The sequence below is a fragment of the Uloborus diversus genome, chromosome 9 (genome assembly GCF_026930045.1).
Source record: "Uloborus diversus isolate 005 chromosome 9, Udiv.v.3.1, whole genome shotgun sequence".
Lineage (NCBI taxonomy): Eukaryota > Metazoa > Arthropoda > Arachnida > Araneae > Uloboridae > Uloborus > Uloborus diversus.
This window is the reverse complement of record NC_072739.1, coordinates 79,861,688-79,886,988: the sequence shown is the minus strand read 5'-3', so window position 1 is coordinate 79,886,988 and position 25,301 is coordinate 79,861,688. Positions and strand designations below refer to the sequence as shown.

At 29.2% G+C, this 25,301-nt stretch overlaps 1 protein-coding gene across 1 annotated transcript in view; it reads right to left on the bottom strand.

The window, feature by feature from the left end:
• Positions 1–25,301, bottom strand: part of LOC129230754 (dedicator of cytokinesis protein 3-like) — an 84,726-nt gene that overhangs the window by 36,345 nt on the left and 23,080 nt on the right. The window contains exons 18-32 of the mRNA XM_054865189.1: positions 23,342–23,405; positions 21,305–21,408; positions 20,186–20,414; positions 19,865–19,962; positions 18,225–18,317; positions 16,281–16,381; positions 15,760–15,894; positions 15,181–15,292; positions 12,792–12,978; positions 12,090–12,343; positions 10,457–10,668; positions 4,669–4,747; positions 3,446–3,546; positions 2,936–2,994; positions 822–970 (exon numbers count right to left, since the gene is read on the bottom strand). Coding sequence (XP_054721164.1) covers positions 822–970; positions 2,936–2,994; positions 3,446–3,546; positions 4,669–4,747; positions 10,457–10,668; positions 12,090–12,343; positions 12,792–12,978; positions 15,181–15,292; positions 15,760–15,894; positions 16,281–16,381; positions 18,225–18,317; positions 19,865–19,962; positions 20,186–20,414; positions 21,305–21,408; positions 23,342–23,405 — 1,977 coding nt within the window. The remainder of the gene's footprint in view (positions 1–821; positions 971–2,935; positions 2,995–3,445; positions 3,547–4,668; positions 4,748–10,456; positions 10,669–12,089; positions 12,344–12,791; positions 12,979–15,180; positions 15,293–15,759; positions 15,895–16,280; positions 16,382–18,224; positions 18,318–19,864; positions 19,963–20,185; positions 20,415–21,304; positions 21,409–23,341; positions 23,406–25,301) is intronic.

Here is a 25,301-nt window from a genome sequence, read left to right as displayed (position 1 = left end):
CTCAATTCATCTAGATTGTATTAATTCCATCTAGACAATCAGAGCATTCGTCACGTGATATACCAGTAGCAGTCAAGTAAGTGTCAAACAGGGATCAACACATCTTTGTCACAGGGAAACTGCTAAATGGATAAGGAGATATATAGGAGCAAGAAAGATTAAAATCACTGAAGAAATGTCAGGACTGTTGGAATGATCAAATGCAAACCAGAAGACCTCCTGCAGCTGAAGTTTCATGCTATATATCATATTTTAGGAGAGGCATTGTCGAGGATCAACATGCAAATAGATTGACAGAATTGAGGATGAATTTTGATAGTCAATGCACACTTTATGCTCAAAAGCCTTACTTCAGAGTAGGGCTTAATTTGCATGGAAGTTCACAGGAGCTGAGTTCCCATCCAAATTCTTTTTTTTTTAATCCGTCATGAGAACTTTTCTTTTTAATTTCATTTCACTTTTAATATTTTAGACGAAATTCAGGCTATTTATGCATGAAAATAACTTTTTAGACTATAGGGTTCCTGCACTTCTTTTGCTTGAAGTTAAGGCCGGCTTCAGAGCGCATCTTATGTTTAGCAAGAGAAGAATAAAACAAAATATCCTTGGTGGATACAACAGCATTTAATTGAAAGTACTGATATGAAACACTGTTGGAATTATTTGCATTATTTCAAAAAATTTCATTTGGAATTTCTAACAAAAATATAAAATGAAACACTCTGCAGATTTTTTTCACAATAGGGCTAAGCTTAAGTGCAGTTTATTTACATCAATAAAGGAAAAAATTACGCTAAAATCCATTTTTGAAAGATACCTACTTGTTTAAAATTACCACGGACTTTTTGCTCACAATCCATCATATCAAAAAATATTGGTAGGGTTGCTTTCCTTAAATCCACTTCAGGTACTAAAGTTACTTCTAAAAATGGTCCAACCATAGCCGGTATGAAAAATATTTTGTGATCACCTAAATATTTCAATCAAAAAATCAGTAATTTTAATATATTAAGCAAAGAAAAAAAAATATTGTCCAACTGCATTAGAATTTCATTAACAGCTTATAGATTGCATGCATATAAATTAAAACAATGCAATAACTTGCCTACATATGTTTGTAGGCACTTGTTTTTATATATTGTATTTTTATTTATTTTGCAATAATTAAGACTTCAAACAATTATTAATCCCATACTACCCTACATTATCCAGCATACTGGAAAAAATGCCAGGAAACTCGAATTTTCCAGCATGCCTGATAATTCAAGGTTTATTTTGCAACAAAACAAAAGCAAATTACCCCATTCAGTTCCAATTGTGTATTACATATAGTATGTGCCTGTTTTTTATGGTAGGTCATTATTAACAGATTTAATTATATGCCAATAAAGTAATCAATTCAGAAGCAATCATTGGTACTGTGATTCGTTCATAATTTTTTTGAATAAATTATTTTAGGATTCTTTTAGAGAGATGAGTTTAATTTTTATTTGTTGAATTGCTATGGTAAATTCCTTAGCACTGGCTTAGGGGCAGTAACTTACTGCCTAATTTTTTTTGCTTAATTTTAAATTAATTTTTAAAAAATTATTTGTTATTTAATATTTTTCTTGTTAAAATAACAAATGACATTGTTAGTTTAATATTTTACAAAATGAAACTGTTTATTAATACTAATAAGATATGTATAGAACTTAGATTTTTTTAAGCTGAACATATATTTTTTATAGTATTATTTTTTTTCCTAACCTTGATTTTTTCAGCATGTCGGAAAGGACCAGGCAAGTGTAATTGAAATTCTGTTGACCCTCGAATTTTGCGACTTGCCAGATAATGTGGGGTAATATAGTATAATACAGACATATTCGTAAAACTGGCGCAAATGCCATTAAAAAATATATAATATGCAACGTTAGGGATAGATTAAAAAAACTATAGATTTTTGCAAATAATAATGATGATAATAATAATAAAAAGTTTAAAAACTGAAATTTTGTTTGAAAATTAATAATAAAACAGGAATTTTAAAAGAGAAAACTTTAAACACATTGATGTCAAGTAAAAATATTTTAGAACTATATTAATATGTAAAAATTGTAAATGTTAAAATAAAACTGAAGTCATTAAAAAAAACCTTTAAATATTAAAAGTACAAGGTGTTTCAAAATGAATAGCAGGGTTTTAACATGTTATAATATTTATTACACCAAACTTACAGCCACAAGTGATATATCAAATGAAAGAGAAACTCAAACAGTTTTACATAATAGCCTACAAGTGTTCAATGTGAGCACCATTCGTCACTCGGCACACGTCAAGACGACATGCAAGTTCTTCCCAAACTTTGATGAGTGCCTCATTAGTAATTGCTGCAACAGCTGTTTCAATCCTGTTCCTTAATTCGGGAAGGTCGGCTGGCAGTGGAGGCACATACACACGGTCCTTTATAAACCCCCAAAGATAGAAATCACACGGCGTTAGGTCGGATGAACGTGGAGGCCATGGGAAACTAGCCCTGTCATTAGGCTCCTTACGGCCAATCCAGCGGTTGGGTACAGTTAGGTTAAGCCAATCCCGTACCACATTATGCCAGTGAGGCGGTGCACCATCTTGCTGAAAGATGAAGTTTTCTGTAAAACACAAAACGCTTTCTGTTCTTTAGTCGCCATCTTTGCGACAAGTGCTTTCTAGCGGATTGCAGCAGAAACATTCCACGCGCATGCGCACTGATGCCAACAAAAAAAAAAACTGTTTGAGTTTCTCTTTCATTTGATATATCACTTGTGGCTGTAAGTTTGGTGTAATAAATATTATAACATGTTAAAACCCCGCTATTCATTTTGAAACACCCTGTATAAAGAAGATCAAACTTTGGTACTAATAAATAATTAAATGTAATGAAATTTTCAATAACAACAAACTGAGCAAATCTTACCTAGTTTATCCCACATAGATAAAATCTGAAAACCCATAAGTACTCTCATATCACCATACCTAATTTAAAATAAGACAAAAGATCAACATGGGACTAATTTTCTAACAATGAAAACACCTATGTAATACCTGAAATCAATTGTCTTCATGTTCTACAACAATAAATAAACATTAATGCGTGGGTGTACCAATTAAAAAAAATATTATGAATCAGATAAATTTATTACTGATATTAAACTCACTATTTTTTTAAATAGTGATTTCACAGAATGTTTTTTTAATTCTTATTTTTAAAATGAAAATATGAGACATATATATATATATACATACATACATATATATATATATATGAATATATATATATATATATATATATATATATATATATATATATATATATATATATATACATACATATAATATTAATATTATAAAAAATACATTTCTACTAAAATTTAAACAACAACACATTTTATAAAATTATTTTTAATTTATAAATTTCTATACTAACTTCTCAATTATTTTTTCTTTCTTTACATTTGAAAAAGTTTCTAGCTGCAGTGCGGGTTGTGTAAGAAAAGACACAGCTAAAGAAAAATAGCTGCTCCACAGCTAAAAGACAAAAAATGCAAGTTGAAAAAAATATGTTCAAAAAACAAAAAGCACTAGATCTTAAATTGCTCTAATGCATAAAATCTATCATCAGCAATTATATATCCTATAATAAAAATTTTAAAAAATTAAATCATAGAAGAAAACATTGATACAGTGGAATTGGCTTAATTAGACCACCGGTTAATATGATAAGCCGCTCATTTGGACCAAATCTTAAAGAACCAAAACAAATCTCATTACACAAGCCTAATATTATTCGCTTATTGGGACCAAAAATCTAAGAACTTTTAGCACTTATTTTTCCCACTCTCACATTTTTAGTTACTTCTGGTTGTTGAATTGAATCGATACTGACGGGCAGGGATGACTAAAACTGTATCTGCCTGGAACAAGCGTAAATAGATTATTCGCTTCACTTTAATTTATTTCTTAGAGGGAAAATTTAGTAAACAGTAATTTTTCTTCTCTGTATGCTTACCATACATATGGGGCTCACAATAATCATAAGAGCATTTATAGGTTTTATGCATAGCATGTTCGGTGAAGTTACACAGGTCCTGTTTGCTGAATCGGACCAGCCGGTTATTAAACCAAAATGGTTATGTCCCAATGTGGTCCTATCAACCGGAATCGACTGTATTTCCTTTTTTTTAAATATCAAAATAGCAAAACATTGCTGCAACATTAACTGCAACATTGAAATGTGATACATCATCAGTACTCCTTAAATAATAATCATAAAAAAAATCTATAGCTTAAAAAATATATTTTATCTATCACAACATAAATAATAAAGGCTTATTAACTTTGAATAGATTGTTACACCAAGAATTGATTGTAACCAAATGCATAAATATTGCTTAACATCACAGTGTGCTGGGGAACTTAATAAAACAGTTAAAACATTAACTAATACAACACATCTAGCAGACCTAAATTTTGTAAGGAAAAATTCCAGTTAATTAAAATTTTGTAAGAATTTTATAATTTTATAAGTACATGAATTCTTTAAAATTCTCCACAGGCACAATAAAATCAGAAATATGAAGGGGGAAAACCATATTTTTCAATGAAATACTTAACTGTAAATTATTGAATACAGTAATTAAATTAACTTACTTGTTCATCAAAAGCTATTCCGTCTAAAAAATCTACAGTCAAAGGTTGAGAAAATTCTTGAAGAGCACAAAGAATCACACTAAAAATTAATCACAATGTCAAGTTTTCAAATGTCACTGATATTTAATGAGTATTTCAAAACCACATTATCACTATGCGTCTAATTTCACAAATAATTTAGAAAATTATTATGGTTCAAGTAAAAGGTAGGAAGGGGTTTTAAGTAAAGTGAGAGTCGGGGAGGATTCATCATACATTCTTTAAATTAAATGCTAAATTGTGAGTTTTTGACAAGGGGGAGGAAGGGGATAAAAAGAAGTGTTACATCACACATTTTGGTTGAAGAACATTTTTTTATAACAATAAGCTTACCTAACATAGCCTGACATGCAACAATAGGAGGGGGTAAGTTGTGTAACTTTATGACAAAGAGGGGAGGGTTCAAATGTGTTGGGAAAAGGTCACATCATTTATGGACAGCCTCTAAGTCTTGTATAAGTTTTATTATAATTAGACAGTTACCAAATATACAGTTTGTGTTCGGTATACTGCCTATTCGGCAGACAAATTGAATATTCAGTTCGGTCGAATACTTTAATATTTGGCAACCAAATAGTAAAAAAATTTAAATAAATGTCAATGGATAAACAAACACATTTTTTAAAGAAAATGAATGAAGTTTGTACAATACTACCATAGTACAACTAGTATAATCACATTCAAAGTAATTTTAATGCAAGAGAAAGCATCCAGATGTTAAATTTTAATTTTGTTGCATTTAAATTTTTCTTAAATCTTATAACACATTATTCTTGCGGTTACAAACTCATTTAAATATGAAGCAAGAACCAGAAAAAAAAATAACTAATGATATTATGTGTTCATAAATAAGTAAAGTCAATTAAATGCTAACTCTTTAAAAACTAAACAACTAAAAAAAAGTTCATTTTTTCAAAGTACAGTCGACTTTCGTTTTATGCAGGTTTCTTTTATGTGGTTTCGATTATACGCGGTTTAAGATTTGACACCTTTATTTTATTTCACATGGATGAGTTTTGGTTTTACGTGGATGTGGCAATACAAACCAGATTAAATTTTCCCCTCTGTCAAAATCCAAAACTCCTAAAGATTGCAGATTACGTGTAAGCAACTGCATTTTGGCATGCTAATAATTGAGCTTGGGTCACTGGAGACATTTTATGCAATTGGTTCCAGAGCCCTTTCCAGAAGAAAAGTTATTAAACTCACACAGTTCAGAACTCACTGGAAGAAGAGCTTTTAGGAGTGACAAAGGAGGACAAAACCAACGAGGATACCGACGTCGGAGACATACAACCAAAAATGTTCACATTGAAAATTTTGAGCCATTCCTAGACAATAGAAATGATCTTACTGATTTGTTAGTTAAGGAAGATTCTATCATAGAAATGACGCAAGCGATCATGGATGCGATAATGCTCTGCAAAGAATTACAGAGAAAAATTCTTAATGACTGCCAAAAGACTATCATAGCCAGTTCCTCTTTATAAACAGAACACAAAATTAATTTCTGTTTTCTTTATACATGTTGTGCATAAAAGTCGATATAAGTACACATTTAACTTATTATACAATTAGTCATCACTAGAACGAAGGATTTTGTTATCTACGGAGCCAAAACATTTTTTTAACACAAGTATTAGGTCTCAATTGACGCGGTTTTGATTTACGCAGCATTTTCGTGAAACGTAACTCTCGCGTAAAACGAGGGTCTACTGTATTAAATAAGTAATTTATTTTATAAAGGCAACGCTTGGATTTAAATTTTTTTTAGTTAAATTTTTGAAGTTTTAAACAATATGAAATAACAAATGCAGTCAATCCGCGATAACTCAAATCTAAAGGGACCGACAAAAAACTTCGACTTATTGGAAGTTCGACTTCAGCTAGTTTCGGTTTTCGACATTTTAATATTAAAAACCATTGAATATTTTAACTAATATGACATGTAACCGACAAAATTACAGAACTTAAAAATTTTTAAACACAATATACACAGCTTAATCAAAAATATTGAGAGAAAGAAATCAAAAGCATGGTTTTGATTTCAATACTGCTGGAACCACTTGAATACAGCTGATTCTTCAGGTGCACATCTTCATTCGCTTTAAATTCGGATTAATGGATTCTACCACTTTAGAAGTTTCTCTTTTTCTTTTAATATCATTGACAGAGTACTTACTTAGACACCTTTAATAGTAAAGAAAACTCACTCTGTCTCTCAGGAACTTATTAGCATATGATCGAAGTAAAGAATGAAGGTGAAGGCATCTTAACTTAGGTCAGCCTTTGAATAAAGGTACATAATCATAATGTAACATCAAGGTTAACTTGACAACTCAACAGCTGAAAAGCAAATTTGTAGTCCAGCAACATGCCAAAGTGTAAGCAGTACAGTACAATGAAAGAAAACCAACTAACTCATTTCCGCACTTGTCAACAGGTGTTCTTCTTGCTTTAGAGGTCTATTGTGCAGGGATTGCAAGTGAAGGCAAATTAATTTTTCTCTTATAGTCACTTGTTTCTTTTTTTTTTTTTTTTTTTGTTCTTTCGAAACAAATTTCAAGTCATCTTTGAAAAAACTTCGAGTTAAAGGAAATTAAGTTTGAGATATTGAGAATAATTAGCATGTATTTACAGACAAAAGGGTTGGGACTTGATAAAAACTTCGAGTAATAGTAATATTCGAGTTATCGGACTTCAAGTTGTCAGGAATTGACTGTAGTTTAAAAACAAATTAATCATAAAATTAATTATTGTAATTAAAATATAATAACGGTAAATTATGGTACAAGAATATTAGACGCTCTACAACAGCGTTTCTTAAATTGTGTTCCGCGGAACCCAATTTAAGAAACGCTGGGGGGGGGGGTCAACGGAGGGTTCCATGGAGCTCTCTCAGGGATTTCATGAGACTTGAATGTTTTCTTCTCACACCTTTCAAATTTTTTCTTTAATAAATTAACAATACTAACACTTTTTCAAACTTAAAAATAATTTTACTTTTACTTTCATGTACTAATCTGAATGTTCTTCCGAATCAGGGTTAGTCAATATCGGAATCATTTTATTTGCTGCCTAAAATAATCCAAATTTCAGACTATCAAAAATAGCCTGAAATTGTGCCTTCAAGATTTCAACTTCATATTTTTTCCTAGATCAATTCCAAAACACCTCCTTCTCACCTAATGTCTCCAACGATAGCCTAAAATTGGGTTTTAAAACTTATATTTCAAAAAATTTAAAGAAGAAACTTTTGATCCCCTAATATCATCTAAGATTTTGTAAAAATGATTTCAATATTGGAAAAAATTTGGGAGTCCGCTCCCCCCCCCCCAAACCCCTTTTCCTACAACATTACCATATATTGCCTAAAATTACGATTCTTGACGTCATTTTCATATTATGCTCTTGATAATAGCCACTCTCCCAGTATTTGTGGAAGCAGTTGAAAGTACAATTTCAACATTTAACGAGTGAGGACCAACTTGAGGAGCAGTACCGGTCAAAGGCATCTAAATGTTATAACTAGTAGTAACATCTAAGTTCATAATTTATAAATATCTAACAAATTGTTAACCTTTTATTTTTTAAGGTTTAAAAACTTTTTCTGTATAAATTTAAGTGAATTATTAATACAGGTGTAGTTGAAACACATTATTATTTCTTAACTATTTAAAAAAACATTTTAATCAGATAACTCATTCATAAATTCCAAGGTTATTTGTCCCTTTTAAAAATACTCAGAGTTACAAATAGGAGTATATTGGTATTTTACAACAACAAACAACTAGCAGGTATCAATAATTAGCATGATTGTTAATGAAATCAATTTAAGTTGAGATTCAATGACAAATAGTTGATGTGATAGTCTATTTGAGGTAAGAACCTGGGCCCCCTCCGACACAGAATCCTGGCTACGCCACTGCAAACTAGTGATGAAAAACCAGGGGTTCCATCAAAAAAGTAAGCATTAAAAAGGATTCCACTAATGAAAAAAAATTAAGAAACACTGCTCTACAAGATTCTTTTATTTGTAACATGTTAACATGATCATCAGTTGTGTAGCCAAATCATGTATCCAGTATCAGGAAAAAAAACTACTTATCAATTTATGTAGAACTTCATATAAAGATAAACCAAATTAGCCATTTACTACATTAATTTGCTTTTGGAATGACATATTTATTTATTATTTATTTTCACTTAGTTATTATACTTTAAATGTAGATAAATTTAGGATGCCTCCTATGATAAAACAAACATAAATGTATTGTGCTTTATATAATCAGATATTACTCTTTGTAACTCCAGAAGCTATGAAAGGAAATTCATACATAGGATGAACATTACAGGTTTTAAAGCTAAACAAATTTCTGCCTTTCTTAAAACCATAATCTTGGTATGTATGCCACACTTTTGTATTACATATACAACTAATTTTTTAATCCCTAAATTGGGCAATAAGTACAAAATTTAAAACAGTTTTTATTCCAAAAATCACAAAACTGCAGTTTTACAATGTACAATTCAGGTTTTTACATAAATTTAAGTAAAAATAACTGCAAAATGATTTTGTACATTGACAAGTCATCAAGTATAAAGAACCAGTAAAATAATAAAATAGTAAATAATAACGTATCAAGCAAACCTCAAAGAATTAAGTAAATAAAGTTGGACAGAGAGGCAATGTAATCTACATTAAGTAGAGCAGATAGAGCACGTAAGTGTGTAAGTGTAAATAAATCTGCTCAGTAGAACTGGAGCAATGAGCCTCTGAGTAGTGTCAGTTAAGTTTTAACCTCGCTATATACAACCAAACAAAGTATTTTAATTCGTTGTGTAAAAATTAGTCTTTAGTTTCAATATATTACCACTTCACAATTCAATTCTTATATATACAGGGTATTTCACACAGTTAAAAGTTTCATTATTTCTACCGGAGGAAGGGGACAGAATGCTGATTTCCATCAGCCTTTCAGGACTGGAAATAGCTCTTTCATGCACTAGAGGGTGTTCTGTGAGAGTTGGAAAGCACAACAGAATTCCTACATGAAAACTAATATATTTTGTGAAACTTAGTGTAATTTGTTTAAATTCCTGTCTTTCAGTTATTTCAACTCCAATTAAAAATTTCAGGCATCCAAAAGGACAAGCTTTGTGAAAGAAGAAGAATAAATATGAGAAAAATGCTGTTGTGACAAACAAAATTGCTAAATAATAAATACAATATATTTTGAAATTTTATGTTCATGCCTCACATTGTTGCTTCTCTCATATTCAATTTCTGCACAAGGTTAAGTATTTTATACTTAGTAGAAAAAGTTGGGGAAAAGCAGAAAGAAAATTTTTTGTACATTGCTAAACTTCACAGTGATTGCCAAACCCATATGTGCAAAGGTAGGATAATACTTTTTAGGTACATATTTTTAGCTTTCAAAATTATTTTTAGAGCTTAGACTTTAATTTTTTTTTTTTACTTCATATGTCAATATTTAAAACCACAATGTGCAAAGCCAAAAATTTTAAATGGAAAATTGATTTGAAATTTAAAATTTCATAAATTACATTTTAAATCCATAAATAATTTAATGTCTTCAATATAACAAAGTAGCTCAAATAATATAATCAATTTTAAGGAATAAAATGATGCAACACATCAGAAAATTAAGCAAATAATTTACCCTTCTTAAAAGTCGAGAGGACCAAAACAGAAACAATGAATCTTTAAATGAATATTTCCACTTACTGATTAGTAAGCATTTTCATGATGACCCAATCTGATGGAAAAACATCTTTTTTCACGAAGTCCAAAAAGACAGAAAACACGTTAAGTAGGAATTCTCTCAGTTGACGACGATCTCTTCTTTGCCTAATGTTTCCAAATTTTTCCCACAAACGATTATAATGTTGCTCTTCCATTAATCTTAAAAGAGCCACCAAACATGCCACTAATGGGCCCTGAAATAAAACAAATCACAAATTTCAGTTAAAAGACTAGGTTTTTAGATGTAAACTTTTTTTCACTTCACAATAAAAAAATGTTTTAAGTATTTAATTCTCAATTTAATACAATTGACATATTTCAAAATAAACTAAAATATAACTTAAGATGAAATGGCAAGGGATTTTTTTTAATGCAGGGTTGCAATTCAGTTATTTCTGAGATAAAATAAACATAAGTTATCACTATAACTTCAAAAAAGAAACACTATATTTATGGTTGGTAATTAATTGGTTTAAAAAAAAGTTTAAACAATTATAAATTTGAAATTCTACAATTTAAAACTCTCATGTTTTTGTAAATGAAGAAAAATATCTACTTTTCTAAAAAAAAAACTAATGATCTTAATATTAATAATTTTTTATTAAAAACTTATTGATACAATAGCATATAAGATCCATTATTTTGAAGTGATTATTTTATATTTTTTTCATTCAATATTTAATATACTTCCAAGGGTTGTAACCTTACGAAATCAAAATTCTACAAGAAGATACCCTCAAACATTCATACAAATTTAATTTTAAAATTGAAATGCAATTATTTGAACAGATTATTTTAGAAAGATCATGAACCAAATGTGATTTCAAAATAAAGTTAGCAATGGTTTCACTGTAATTTTAAGAAAAGAAATTGATTGGTGAAGAACATAAATGAGTTTCTTTACAATTGAACACTTTATTTAGAGGTCAAGGTTTTTTTTTTTTTTTTTTTTCTTTCCCCCCATCGTAGAGCAGCTGAATTTAGATTATTGAAGGCAAAGATCACAGACACTATAGCTAATAATAGGTTTATAGTTGACCTTAAAGTATGCATTATTTTGTCATTTAAAATCTTTTTTTTTTTTTTTTTTTTTAAACTGAGAACTTTATATTAAAAAAAATCAGGTTAAAAGTCATAAAAATTCAAGAAAAATAAATTAATTTTCCACTTGAGATAAATTACTAAAATAATAAAATAAAAATAAAAACTGACAGAAAAAACTCAGTCACTTTCACCTTGAAATTTGCTCAAGTGTTGTTAAATTTGTTCATGTAAATGAATCTTGATTATGATGCATTTCAGCATTTATAATATAAATATTATAAATGCTGTACTACTATAATTATTTCAAATAAGCCTTCAGTCTCAACAAGAAACATATTTTTGAATACAATCAGTAAAGTTAATCAATATAAATGAAAAAAGATACTTATACTTTAAATGTGTAAAGAATAATTAATGTTTATCAGCCTAAAAAATATCTCTTGTAATAAAACAAATACAAAATCTATTTTTAAAAAAAATAAGAATTAGTTCTATTTGAATTGCAAAAGAAGACATTTGAATTGATATTTTCAAATTCTGAAATCATTAACTCAAATATAAATCAACGTACCAAAACAGGTGATGTTCGATCAACTTCCCTAACGCAGAAAATCAAAGTTTCCAATGAAATTAAAACCAAGATTTCAACTTCTCGGTTGACTATATGCCCAGCTGAATGATGTTTTGCAGGATTTTTTGCATGCTCATGATGTAAATAAGTCAAAATATCTCCCAGAATATTGGCACACATAGTTGACTCCTGTTGCTGCAGCATATGCTTTTTCAAGTGCCTCGTGAATACTTCTAGCAGTTCCACCCTTGAATCTGAAGTAAAAGTGAAAGCAGCAATAAATTTTTAGCACACAGGGAATAATTAACCAATGTTAAAAACTTATTAGTATGATACACATTTAAAATCAAGCAAATATTAAATATTTTATTTATGTACTTTTTCTTTTCATTAGCCAATTTCGTTAAATGGCGCATTTCCTTCAACTAGTAAAAATTAATAATTAGAGAATACTTAAAAAAAGGCATCAAATGTGAAAATTTAAAAAAGATAAAAAGTTACCATAGTTTTTCAATGAATATTTAAAGTTTCAATAAGAGAATTTTTTTTACAAAATGAATCTTGAGATAATTTATTTTCCGGCACAGGTATGGGCTTTTAAAAATTTATAGCACTCAAGACTTTCTACACTTGAAACCAGGACTAAAAGGACAAGCATTAAAATTCAATTTAAAAAAATCTATTTAATGAGCATTTTTGTACCTATATGCTGAAATATTTCACTTTTAACTGTATCATGAATGCACTGAAGTTTTGCTTGCACCAAAGCAGCAGGAGGATCAGATGGCAAACAGTCAATTGTGAGCTTCACAATTTTTGCCACCTCTTGAACTGATAACACATTGAGCAATTGAACATAAATCTGACCGAAACTAGACACTAATGCAATCTGAAAAAGAAAATATAATAAACTTTTTTGAAAAAACCCATGCCTATACTAAAACTATAATAGAAAAGAACTTAAAGAAATTGCAAAAGCATAATTTATAAATGTAAACTTTTTTTTACAACTTAACAAAATTATCCACTCCCTCTAAATTTTAGAGGGGGAAAACAATTACACAATATCATTTATTTTAAATTAAAATAAGTTTAAATACCTGCAGTGTGTATGAAATATCATCATATTAAAGCAAATAGAATACTTTAGTTTATCACTAGATCTCTTTTGAATAATTCTAAGATGGTTCTTCAGCCTTGATAGAGAAGTTTGGTAAGACATTATTTGGAGTAAGCTGTTCTGTTATCATTCTTTATTTTAAGAAAGGTTTTATTGGAAAGGATTAACAGAAGGCAACTAGGCTAGTAAGAGAATGTTCAAATTTAGATTATAATGGCACACTTAAAGGCTCAATATGCATAGTCTTGAGCAAATGATAGTTGGGGGGGGGGGGGGGGACATGATTCAGTTGTTTAAAGTAATCAAACAAAAGGATGTTGATGGGTTTAATTTTTGCACTGAAGGCAGGATCAGAGGTTGTAAATTTAAGCAGCTCAAATCTCGGAATAATCTAGAAATCAGGAAAAATTGACACTCCAGTAGAGTTGTAGGCACTTGGAACAGCTTACCAGAAGAAGCCGTAATGAGTCAACTACAGTTACAGTGTAATAGAAAGTTTTAAGAGTGCTCTTAATCTTGAATGATGAATTGAGTAGGTGCAGCCTAGCTGAGACCAAAGTCTGTTGCTGGTTGTCACTTTTGTATTTGTATTAATCACAGCCATAATTTTTAGTAAGTAACCTTAATATGAACAAATTTCATACACATATTATGAATATGATATAAAATTACACGTAAGATTGGATTTCTTTCTAAGTCACCTTTAAGTTGAGTAAAAACAGTTTCACAACAGCGACAAATTATGGTAATTACTAATTCCACATTTTAATTTTGTATATTATGGTAAGCTAAAAAAACTTTCTTTTGGACTCAATCTAATTAACCAAAAAATTGATTATTTCTTGAGAAAGTGCTATCAAACTTTTTTAGTTAGAGATTATTTATTTTTTTTAAAAATAGAAACACATATTGGATAGGACTATTTTATACGGCAAACACAGTGGAATTCCAATTGTTTAACCAAATAATCAATAGTATTCATTTCCAAATATTAGTATGGAAATTAATCTGATTTTTTTTAAACAGATTTTTAGGCCTGTGATAGTTTATGAACACATAATGTAAGTCAATGAAAAGAGTGTTAATGCAGCAAAAATTGCAAATTATTGCATACATTTGTTTTATGGTTCAATATGTTGTATCAAAAAGAACTTTTTTTTATGAAAATAAATTTTAACATAAACCCAAGCACACTTAAAAGTAAAGGTTCTACTTGAAAATTGCAATAGTGTATAATTAACTGTAATACAGGACTAAAAAATATTTTATTATCAGTTAATTTTTTCCAATTAATCTGCAGACATGAAAATCAGACTTATTCATGCAATCCACAGTAAAAATGGCTGTGACAGGGTCAACTATTAATAAAAACATCTGAATACATAGTGATTGCATTAATGATATAGTGATAGTATTGATAATATAGTGAATGACCTACATTTAAAACTTAGAGTACTCATAACTATGGCTATAATTTTTTTGAAGTTTTTTAATAAACTTTTTATTACAGATATCAAAATTCTGTTTTCAAATTCCTTGAGTATTAAAAGTCATTGTTTTTTTTTTTTTTTTTTTTTTTTTTTTTTTTTGAAAACAGGACCAAGATTACATTGCTTGGCCAAAACCATCATTTCAATAATGTTACTCAAACTTTCTTTTACAGCACAGCTGAACACTTCAACACATATTTTTTACAACTTTTTAAGAAAAGAAAATTTGAACTTTTTTAAAGAAATTTAATTTCAAATTCTGGTGTGAGAATTTCTACCTAAATTTTCCATGTAAGTGTGTATACATGTGAAAAACATGATAGCATATATTCAATACAGTGGCATCTATGAAAAATCAACCCATTTTTATTTGAAAAAAAACAGAAAGTAGACTTCCTATAGTTTCACATCTATAATCATAAACTGTTTTGGCTGGTTATATTTAGAAAATTTATTTTATATTAATGAGTTAAGTACGTACTTGTGTAGGCAATATTATGAGGTCATGGTTGATAGCAAGCATTCTATTAAAAGAGTTAAATAGTAAGTACAAATCAGCTTTAAAAGCTTCTTCACTCTGATCTCCAGTTGCCCTAGAGACAAAATCATTATTTTAAACTATGATTAAGAAAAAAAAAGACAGGTTAGCAAATTTTGTCAAAGGCATAATAATTTAAGCATGAAAGAACATAAATTGTTATTTAAATTAATAGCAATGCAAAATCTGACAAAACATAAAATTAAATTAAGTTAATAATATAATTTCAAGACTTCAATTATTTAAATAGGAGTTACATAAATTAGCATAAGCATTCTAGAAGAATGTTTTTAAGAATCTACATTTTTTTAAACATACAAAACTTAATAAAAAACAAATGAAAACTTATCCAAAAGCAGAAAATGTGCATAAAACTTATTTTCTAACAATGCAAATAACTAGCATAAATATTTTTCTCAATACTTTAGAACCTGTTATAACAGGATTGGGGTATCGATAGTACAAAAACTAAATATATTAACTTGAAAACAATTGCTCTTTATATAAAATAAATGTTTTTACCTTGCAAATAATATTCTTGATTGAATTATAAATTTAAAAATGTACTCTAAAGATCGAAAGCACTTCTGAATGGCATCTTGTTTATCTGCATCTCGTACCAGATCAGCACAATGCTTCACACAGCTTATTAAGCCTCTATATAACACAATAAATAATTAATCAAAAGCAATTTTAACATACTACAACAATTGATTCTGAACAAGAATATTAAATACTCAGAATAATTAAGAAAATTATAAATTTAAACACACGAATTTAATAAATAGAAATAAATGAACATAAGCACTGAATATATAATAAACACTGAATATAACTTATTCAGTGAATAGTGAGCAGAACTGATATTTTTTAATAGACTTTAGACAGGAATGGAAATGAATATTTTAATAATCCTGATACTTTTCCCAGTGGTTTATTCATCAAGTGAAATACATTTCAACATTTGAAAATGCTATAAATTATATTCTGAAAAAAAAAGCAACCATATTCATTTATTTTTAAAACAAATACCATTGTCTTACTTGTAAACTAAGGCGGCAGCAAAGTGACCTGTAATATATGCATCCATGACAGGCTTGAAATGTTCAAATTTGTTATCTTCTAATAAGCTTAAGATATGAACCTGAAACAAACAATAAAAATTCAGAAATTGGAAAAGTTACATTTATATAATCAAAATATAAAATTTCAATGAGTTCCATAAAGGAAAAAAAAATAAATTTTAAGATATCAAAATACATCATACCTTTAAACATTAAAAACTTCTCATTCTAGATTTTTTTTTTTTTTCATTTGTGACTCAATCAAAAAACATATGCATTATTTTTGTGATAGTTATTTAAAAAAAAGTAAGAGCTCAATTATTCAGGTCCTGTTTATTCGAAACTCTCAGTTAACCAAAGCTCATTTTAAACAAATTTTCTTTTCTTTCTTTTTTTTTTTTTCTTTTTATATTTCTTAATTGTATCTTATGGTTGAAAATTGCCACATGAAATCAATTTTGAAGAACATTTTACCCGTCAAGCATGGTCATGGTGCAAGAGCAACTAACTACCTTCTTTTCACCTCCATGTCTGGACAGCTGTTCCAATTTTTAATGAAAACATTTCATTAGGAAAGTTTTTTACTTTAAGAAAACATCTATCATTGAATTTTGAAAATATGCAACTATCAAAGACTGTACTGCGCATGATACCTTGAGAATCTCTGCAGAAGCAAATAATGAGAAGTTCGAAAAAACTTGCTTCAAATTTAGACTCTGAATTTTAAGGAAACTTGATGAATGAAAAAGAAAATGACACTGTTGATTTAAGATCTGTGTTTGCTAAAATATGTGGCTGTAATAACCAATTCCACAGAAATAATGAATTAGCCAAATTGTAATTTAGATGATATTGGATTTCATAATTTTGGTGATGAAAGATTAGAGATATTTCTACCAATACAGAAAGCAAAAAAGAGGATTACAAAGAGTTCAAGAAAAACAAAATAATAACAATAATAATACTGACAGCAGAGCAAAAAATAAATCCCTGACAGAGCAGAAAAGGACAACTGATTTTACAGCAAACCAAATTTGACTTCAAACCATTGAAATTCGGTATTTCAAAGGTAGAATTCAGATAACTATATGTCTGGAGTATTAAAAGTATTTCAATTGAAGTATGAAACGGTACATAATCTGAACATGAAAGCATTCTCAATTATCCAAAAATGAGGAAAACGGTCACTTTTGATGATTCAGGCTCTACTATGTTTCAAGGTTAATAAAGTAAAATTATAATTTCAGTAATACAAGCAAGAAGAATGCCTTTCGATTTCTCCTATACCAATTAGCTGTTACTTGAAAATTTATGAAAAATTAATGTAGCAAAATGAAATATGCCAAACTGACAACACAACTGCAAACACATCATGAAACATATCTGTTAAAGGCTGTTTATGTTTGAAATGATATTGCAATATGGTGCACACTATTTTTTAAAGAAAAGTTTAATTTATTTTTATGATAGCATATATCCCCCCTCCTCCCAAAAAAAAAAAAATAAGTTTCAGCACAAAGCATTTAAATGCACAAGTTTCATCAATTTTGGAGGCTCTCAAAAAAAAAATCACATTTAGTCAATGATCAGCAAAGAGACAAAGAATAGTTGTAGACATGGAATCAAAAAAATATTATATGAAACTCATATTTCTATTCAAGTATTGTAAGAAAACATGAACAGTTTCAACAGAACTAAATGTTGATGTTTTCTTTCGATTTTTTCATATCAACAATATTTACATCGAGTTCAATTATACTTAATATCAATTTAAGTATTGATAAATCTATTTTCTCTCACAATACTGCATACTGAAATGAAGATGATCAGTTTCAAAGGTGTAAAGTCATTGTTCAATATGTAATAAAAAAGTGATGGACAACTGGCAATTATATCATATGTATAACATATGTAGATACTTACTAAAACTTTAAAAACAAGTCCAGAATGAGAAGTTGAATTTCCATCACCAGTTGAAAACATGGAAAAAAGTGCATCTAAAATGTCTTGCAAGAACTAAAAAAAACTTTTATTAGAAACAGCTGAAAGCCAATTTTGAAACAGGTACACATTAAATAACTTTGAAAATGAAATGTAACAAGAGTTATTAAAAATAAATTTATGTCTAGCAAGCAGTTAAAACAGAAAATAAAAGAGTTAAATTCAGGGCTTTAAGCAATTTTTACATAATTTTTAAATTTATAACTACATGAAATAAAAACAAACAAGATTTTTTTTTTTAATTGCAAATATAAAATTCTTAGTAGAGTAAAATCCCATTACAACAAACAACATCACAACAACTTTGTTCGTTGTAATCAATCCACAAATTTTGTTCGTTGTAACGGGAATTTCAGTGTAACAGAATTCAAGCACTGTGTAATGGAAATGAAACTGGAACTGAAAATTTGTTTCATTGAAATTGGTATTTGGTTGTATTGATATTTGTTGTGATGGGATTTCACTCGTGTGAGTGTATATTTTTACACACCTAAATTTCATTGCAAAAACATTTGAACATTAGTATTCCTAGCAGAAGTAATATAATTTTCATGGTCATGTCTATGTTAGTACAGAGTTGAGATACCATTAAAATTCAAAGAATGGTTTTTGCAGTAAACACAAATACAAATATAACAGTAATTACCAGCCACAGGCTTAGGCCCCACAGCTAAGCTGGTCCTAGTGAATTATTCAATCCTCAATCAAGATCAAGAGCTCTCTGAATACTTTTTACCCCATTTGCAAGTGAAGTAACAGCTACTTTTGGAAAACTATACAAAATGCGAAAAACCCTGTTGAAGTTTTATTTTTTTATAAATTCAAGATTAATTTTGGATTTGAAAAGCTTAAAACAATGAACCTTTGTTTTGTAATCTGTTTAGAATTATAGCACATAAATGTCCTTCATTTTAATATTCTTAAATAATTAGATCATATCCCCTCTTACCCTCTTTTGAACAAGACTACACATATTAAACATTTTAAGCCTAGACTCATAATCTAATTTGAAAGTCTTTTTACTAACCAAGAAGTCCTCCTTTGAACCCTTTCCAATAAGTTAATATTGTTTGAAAGATAAGGACACAAAAACTAAAGAGTATTCCAAATGAATGAGGATTACCAAACTTCTGAAAAATTATGTGAAATAGGCAAATTGTTAAAACCCGACATTTTGTTGGCTTTGTTATTTGCTACACCGCACTCCTTACTAAATTTCAAGTCCTGACTAATTTAGACGCCCATATCAACAATTGGATTTTTTTACACATGGATGGATACCTGTAAATAATAACTTGCATTAAAATATATTGTTTCATATAGTATGAAAAAATATCCCTGTCAGTTCAAAATTCCACAGATCAAGTTAAGTTTTCATTATAACTAATATATAATATTAGTTAGATATATAAAATAGTAACTAATTCTCATCTTTTATTTATCCCATGCAGATGAAGGATATATATTTTAAAAAGAACAATTTAATTACTACTCTTGTGTGTCAATCTTTATTACTACTCTTATGTGTCAATCTAACTAGAATAATTAAAATAAACATTTACCTTAACAATTTCTTCTCCATTCAACTTCATGACTTTATGCAGTGTGTCTTGAATTCTTTCTGGGTGAGCTTTCCATTTCAATAAGGATAAAAGATCCCCTAAAAAAGTGTACAAAAATATCAAATTAATAAAAACAGTGTCCAACTTTTTGGAGTAACGTCCCGAGTGGGTGAAGAGGGGAGAATAGTCAGCACTGAACAACTTTTAGGGGGAGGGTACAGACACCCCAAATTGATTCCAGTATTTATGAAAAATATATTTATGTAATAACATTGTAATTATCCATTTTTAACTAAAAGAAAAATCGAAATGCATACATACCATTTTGAGTCAGTTTGGTAGAGCACAGTAATGTTTGGATATGAACTGTTTCTCGGGAACTACGAGGAAAAAATTGGCCTGGAGTTGCATTAGGGAATGGGGGAGGAGATGGAGGTATGGGAGCATTACTGCTACTAAGGCTACTTGGAGTAGTATTGCCACCTTCTTTTGGACCACAAGGAAGACTTAAATACACTTTAGGATCTTGTAGTTTAGGCCTGTCTTCACACTATAAATAAATAAATATTATGGTAAAAAATTGATTCTGCAAATTTTAAAAGTTTTGTGAACAACAAGAACTAATTTTCAAATCAAAAAATAAGTTTTATTAATCTTGAAAAAATAAATTGATTTACTTTCATTTATTATCATTATTATTATTTTTCCCACACAATGGACATGGGAAATAAAGGAGTAATGCTTCAATGTCAGGCTTGGGGGAATTTTAATCTTTCAGTAAATGAAACTTGAATTTGTAACCAAGTGTTATATAAATTTCAAACGAGCAATGAGAGCATACTGAAAGATGCAAAAAAGTGGACAGGGTGAATCGGAAGATTTCCTTCATAGAGGCAAGGCACAGTATTCTCTCAAAATTGCCTGGGGGAAATGCTACAAATTTCAAGAAAACCGAAACTATTATTTTTTTTTTAGATCAGATTCGAACTTTACTGAAACACAAGAAAAGCACACAATAATTAATATTGAATAATATTTACTAGGTAGAAAAAGTAAGACATTTCACTATCATGCTACAATGTTCAAACTTTGAAATATAATGCAAAAGACTTTCCCAGAAAATTTGATGAAAAGTTCATAACTCAAATGCATATAGTTCTGGAGATACTGCAGGAGATATGAAGCAGCTATGCACAACCACAAACTGTTTAATATTATTAACATTTTTTTATCCTTAATTTAGACAAAATTTGAGTAGTTACCATTAAAGACAGCTTTTTAGTTAAAAAGTCCATTTCTTTTCTCTTCAAAACACATGCATTCATAGACTTGACAGAAAAATGAAATTAACAAATCATCAGGACATGCACTATATTCATATTCAAAAATCATAATAATAATAATTAAAGATACAGTAAAGATAAAATAAAAAAATCTTACTTTATAAACATAAAGCTCATGACTTCCATTTTTTAATATGGTACCTTTGTCATCCATCAATTGAATAAATGAAAATCCTAGAAGCTTCTTTTCCTTATCCCTGGCTAAAAACAATAGTTTCTTCAACACATAATGCAATTAGCAGTAAAGAAACCTTAAACTTTTTTTAAAGTAAAATCTTCATCTTCAAAATATTCATTGTTATATGATTTTAAGAATTAATGATTTAAGAATAAGATCTCAAAATATTAACCTTAGAGCTCAGGAAACCTATCAAGATTAGAAATAAAACCATTACCTTCATGCAAAAGATATAAATGGCAAAACTAACATTATTAAAGCACAAATAGTGCAAAATGATTGCATACACATGCCTCAAGCTTACAAGCAGAGATATTTTTAGGGATTGTTGCAAGGTTTGAAAATACTAAATTAAACTTTTTAGAGGAGTGAAATTCACTTTGGAGGAGTTAAAATACAAAAATAGTACTGACCACAATAATAGTGAAAATTAGTTAAATTAAGTGAAAAGAGAAACTTTAGAGATGAAATGAAGCATGGCTGGGAAAGAGATGTGTACTAGTTTGATTTTTAAGATTTAGAATATTTCACATATTTATACATGAAAAAATTACAACACATTCTAATGTGATATTTTAGGACATCTATTTGATCCATTTTTTTAGGATGATAACTTTTTATTAAAATATAAAGCATGAAAATAGCTTGACTAAAATTTCCAATTAGTGAAATATGTTTATAGAGATGCTAAAAATACTTTGGTCAAAAGGAACCCAATTTTCAAAGCAGAGAGACAATTCATAACTTCATAACTTTAATTTAAACAAAACATAATATGGAAATATGAACTATATTCTCTCACTTAGTTACTTAGATAGTAAAGATATGCTATTTGAAATAGTGAGTTCGCCTGGAGACATTTTTAGATTGGAAATACGCTACAACCGCATATTCAATGAGGGAAAGTTAAGCAATATCAAGCTTTATGTCAGGCAACTTCATACAGTTAGAAACTTCAATGACAATGTACAATTCTCATTTTTTATGCAGAAAAGTGGTAATTTGGCTACAAAATTTGTATACATGTTGAAAAATAAAAAAAAATAAAAACATTTCAGTAAAAATAATTTAAAAGGTGTTAATAAAAGTTATGCATTCAGATGAATAAATAAAATTATCAAAGTGCCTAAGCTTTTAGTTTAGCACTTTTAGCTTTTAGATTGGCAATTGTAAGGAAAGTTTAAAAATACATTTTCTGCTTGCTTCTTAGTACAGAATTGCTGCTTTTGAAACGTTTTGAAACTTATTGGTACAAATAACTTGATATGACATGTTAGAGGTTATATGTAATTGCAATTAAAATGGAATAAAATGCAAACTTCAAAAACACTAGTTTGTCTTTATTTTGAAATATACAGAAGTTGCACTTTTTTTCCCTGAAAAGTAAAGTATATTTAAAAAAGAAAGCTGTCTAAAGCAACGATAAATTTTTTTAACTCAACCTAAAATCACATCTTTTGAACAGTGAAGATGTTAAGATAACTCTTTGCAGCAAATTATTATTGTTTTTTTTTTTTTTTGAACAAATACTAAGTTATTACTGTTCCTTCTAAATAAATAAAGAGGATAAGGTTTTTCTTAAGCTTCCAAAATGTGCCTTGAATTGCTGTCATTTCTCGCTTTTAGTCAAAATGCATTTTTTTCAAGTAGAAAAAAATTGAACACAGCTACAATGAAGCTGGACTAATTTCACTAAATGGGCAACAATATGTAAAATCATAATAGCTGATCCCAAAAGGCCCAATGCATGTCTTCTATTTTCAATACACAAAATTTTTAAGATTTATTTCAATGTAAATATTGTTGCCTCAGAGCAACATTAAGATATCTTAGTGTTATTGCTGGGATTAGGTATCTTACTAATGCTCTGAGGCAACGATGTATTTAGTCATACATATAAATACACAAAGATATAACAATATAAAATCAATAAGAAATAGGGGGAATATCTCTTACTTGAACAATGTCTATATTCGATTCGAACATGAGCCCCATCAAATTTTTCTATTGGCACAGCTAACTGTAAAAATGAAAAGTTTTTTTTTTTTTAAATAAAATCAAAGTGTGTATGAATGCAATACCACACAGTTTTAAAACCTTATTATTTTGTAAAATACAAGGTTTGTAAACGCATCTAATTAACTACAGGTAATTTACTAGCTTTAAAAACTTGCACTGAATAATAGTATCATTCAACAAAATTTTTTCTTAAGTTAAAATAATTTATATTACACAAGTCCTCCCCCCTAGCAAATAATCAAAATTATTTATCTTAAAACTTTTCAATAAAACTAGTTTTACTAATAATCATACTTTTTTAAATTATATGAAAGAATTTGCAATCATATTGGACACAAACCTTTATCAGATTTAGACTAGTAGAGATTAATATCAACTGTTTTCATGTAATTTGAGAAAGAACTCGCGTCAACATCTCTACTACTATAAATTTTTTCTTTTAGTCTAAACAGTACACTCCCAGTTATTAGTGGAAAAGGATGACCTGGGCACTTCAATCTTCAAAATCACAATTAATTTCCCAAAAAGGCTTTAAAAGTGCAGAAAATAAAATAAAAATTGTCTTTGCTAAAAAAAACCCGCTTGTATGTTGTAAATAAAACGTGATTGCAAATATGTGTGGTACGAATATTAAAAATTAATTATTTTATGCACTTACGTACAAAAAAAAAAAGAATAAAGAAAGAGTGAACTCATGATAATGCACAGATAAGCTAATTTATTTGCTAAACTACTCTTCTGTATAAAATGTAAAAGCAAAGCAATATACTTTAAATTTAGGACTTTCTGAAAAAAAAGTCAGTTTTTTTTTCCTTGCGACAAAAACATTTTCTTGATTTTTGACTGCACTTTTCCTCACATCAGTTATCCAGCCAACTCTGACCCTTTTCCCTTCTAAATACTCTTGTTGTCTATCAAAGTGTTATAAAAAAATTTCAAGAGTCATTTGTGCTTGTGCGCTGAACTCGTCTTCTTTACTTCCTACAGCATTATTTGCAATCGCTTAGTCTGTTACTTAATTGAGTGTCATGATGCGCGCGTTTAATTTTGAAGAGTTATTCAAATACCAAAAAGATAACAATTCTAGGCCGTGGAAGTGGAAGCATTGCAGCCGCACATAACCTCAGATCAATGACTGCCTTGAATGCCAAAGAACAAAATTTAAAAGACTTATCCCGTGTTGCGTGTATGTAGACGATAGGAAAAACACATTGATTACCGTACGTTCTTTATTTCATGTTAAACTTCAGAGCAGACAAGATGACAGGACTTTTGCATGGTGATCACAAGAAAAAAACATTATTCACTTGATAAAAAAACGCAAATGCGCGGAACACATACTTAAAAGAGTTCAAAAAAAAAACGTGGAGCTGGAGCTTGCAAAGTTCGTTAAAGATCGGAAAACGGGGAGTTCATTCGGATGGTGGTGAAACTATCAAATTAAAATGGGGGCAGGACGTGCAGTTCACTTTGAAGATGGTGGGGTGTAATTCAGGGATGCATCATAATCAAGGATGTCAGTTGCAGGCCACGCCATGTTGAAAAAAATGGCGCACAAGTTGGTAATCCCCATGGTGACAATGTTGAGATCATCACACAATTAAAAATGGATCGGTTTAATTGCGGCTCCGTATCATCACCACCAGCTATGTAGATCATCAAAAAAGGTTGTTAATGAAGGGCTCGATTCCGGTACATTCTGCGTGCCGCCATCGGACGCCATCATACACGCAGGTGATGCATTTCCTATGCAACCATCACTAGTTGTAGTGAAGCTTAACTATCTTGGTTAAATACATTTAGAAATAAAAATAAAAGAATTTTCACCTCATTTTGAGGTCTTCAAAGACCTGGCGGAGAGCCACGGCCGTCAACGGACGCCGTGCACAATTTCTTC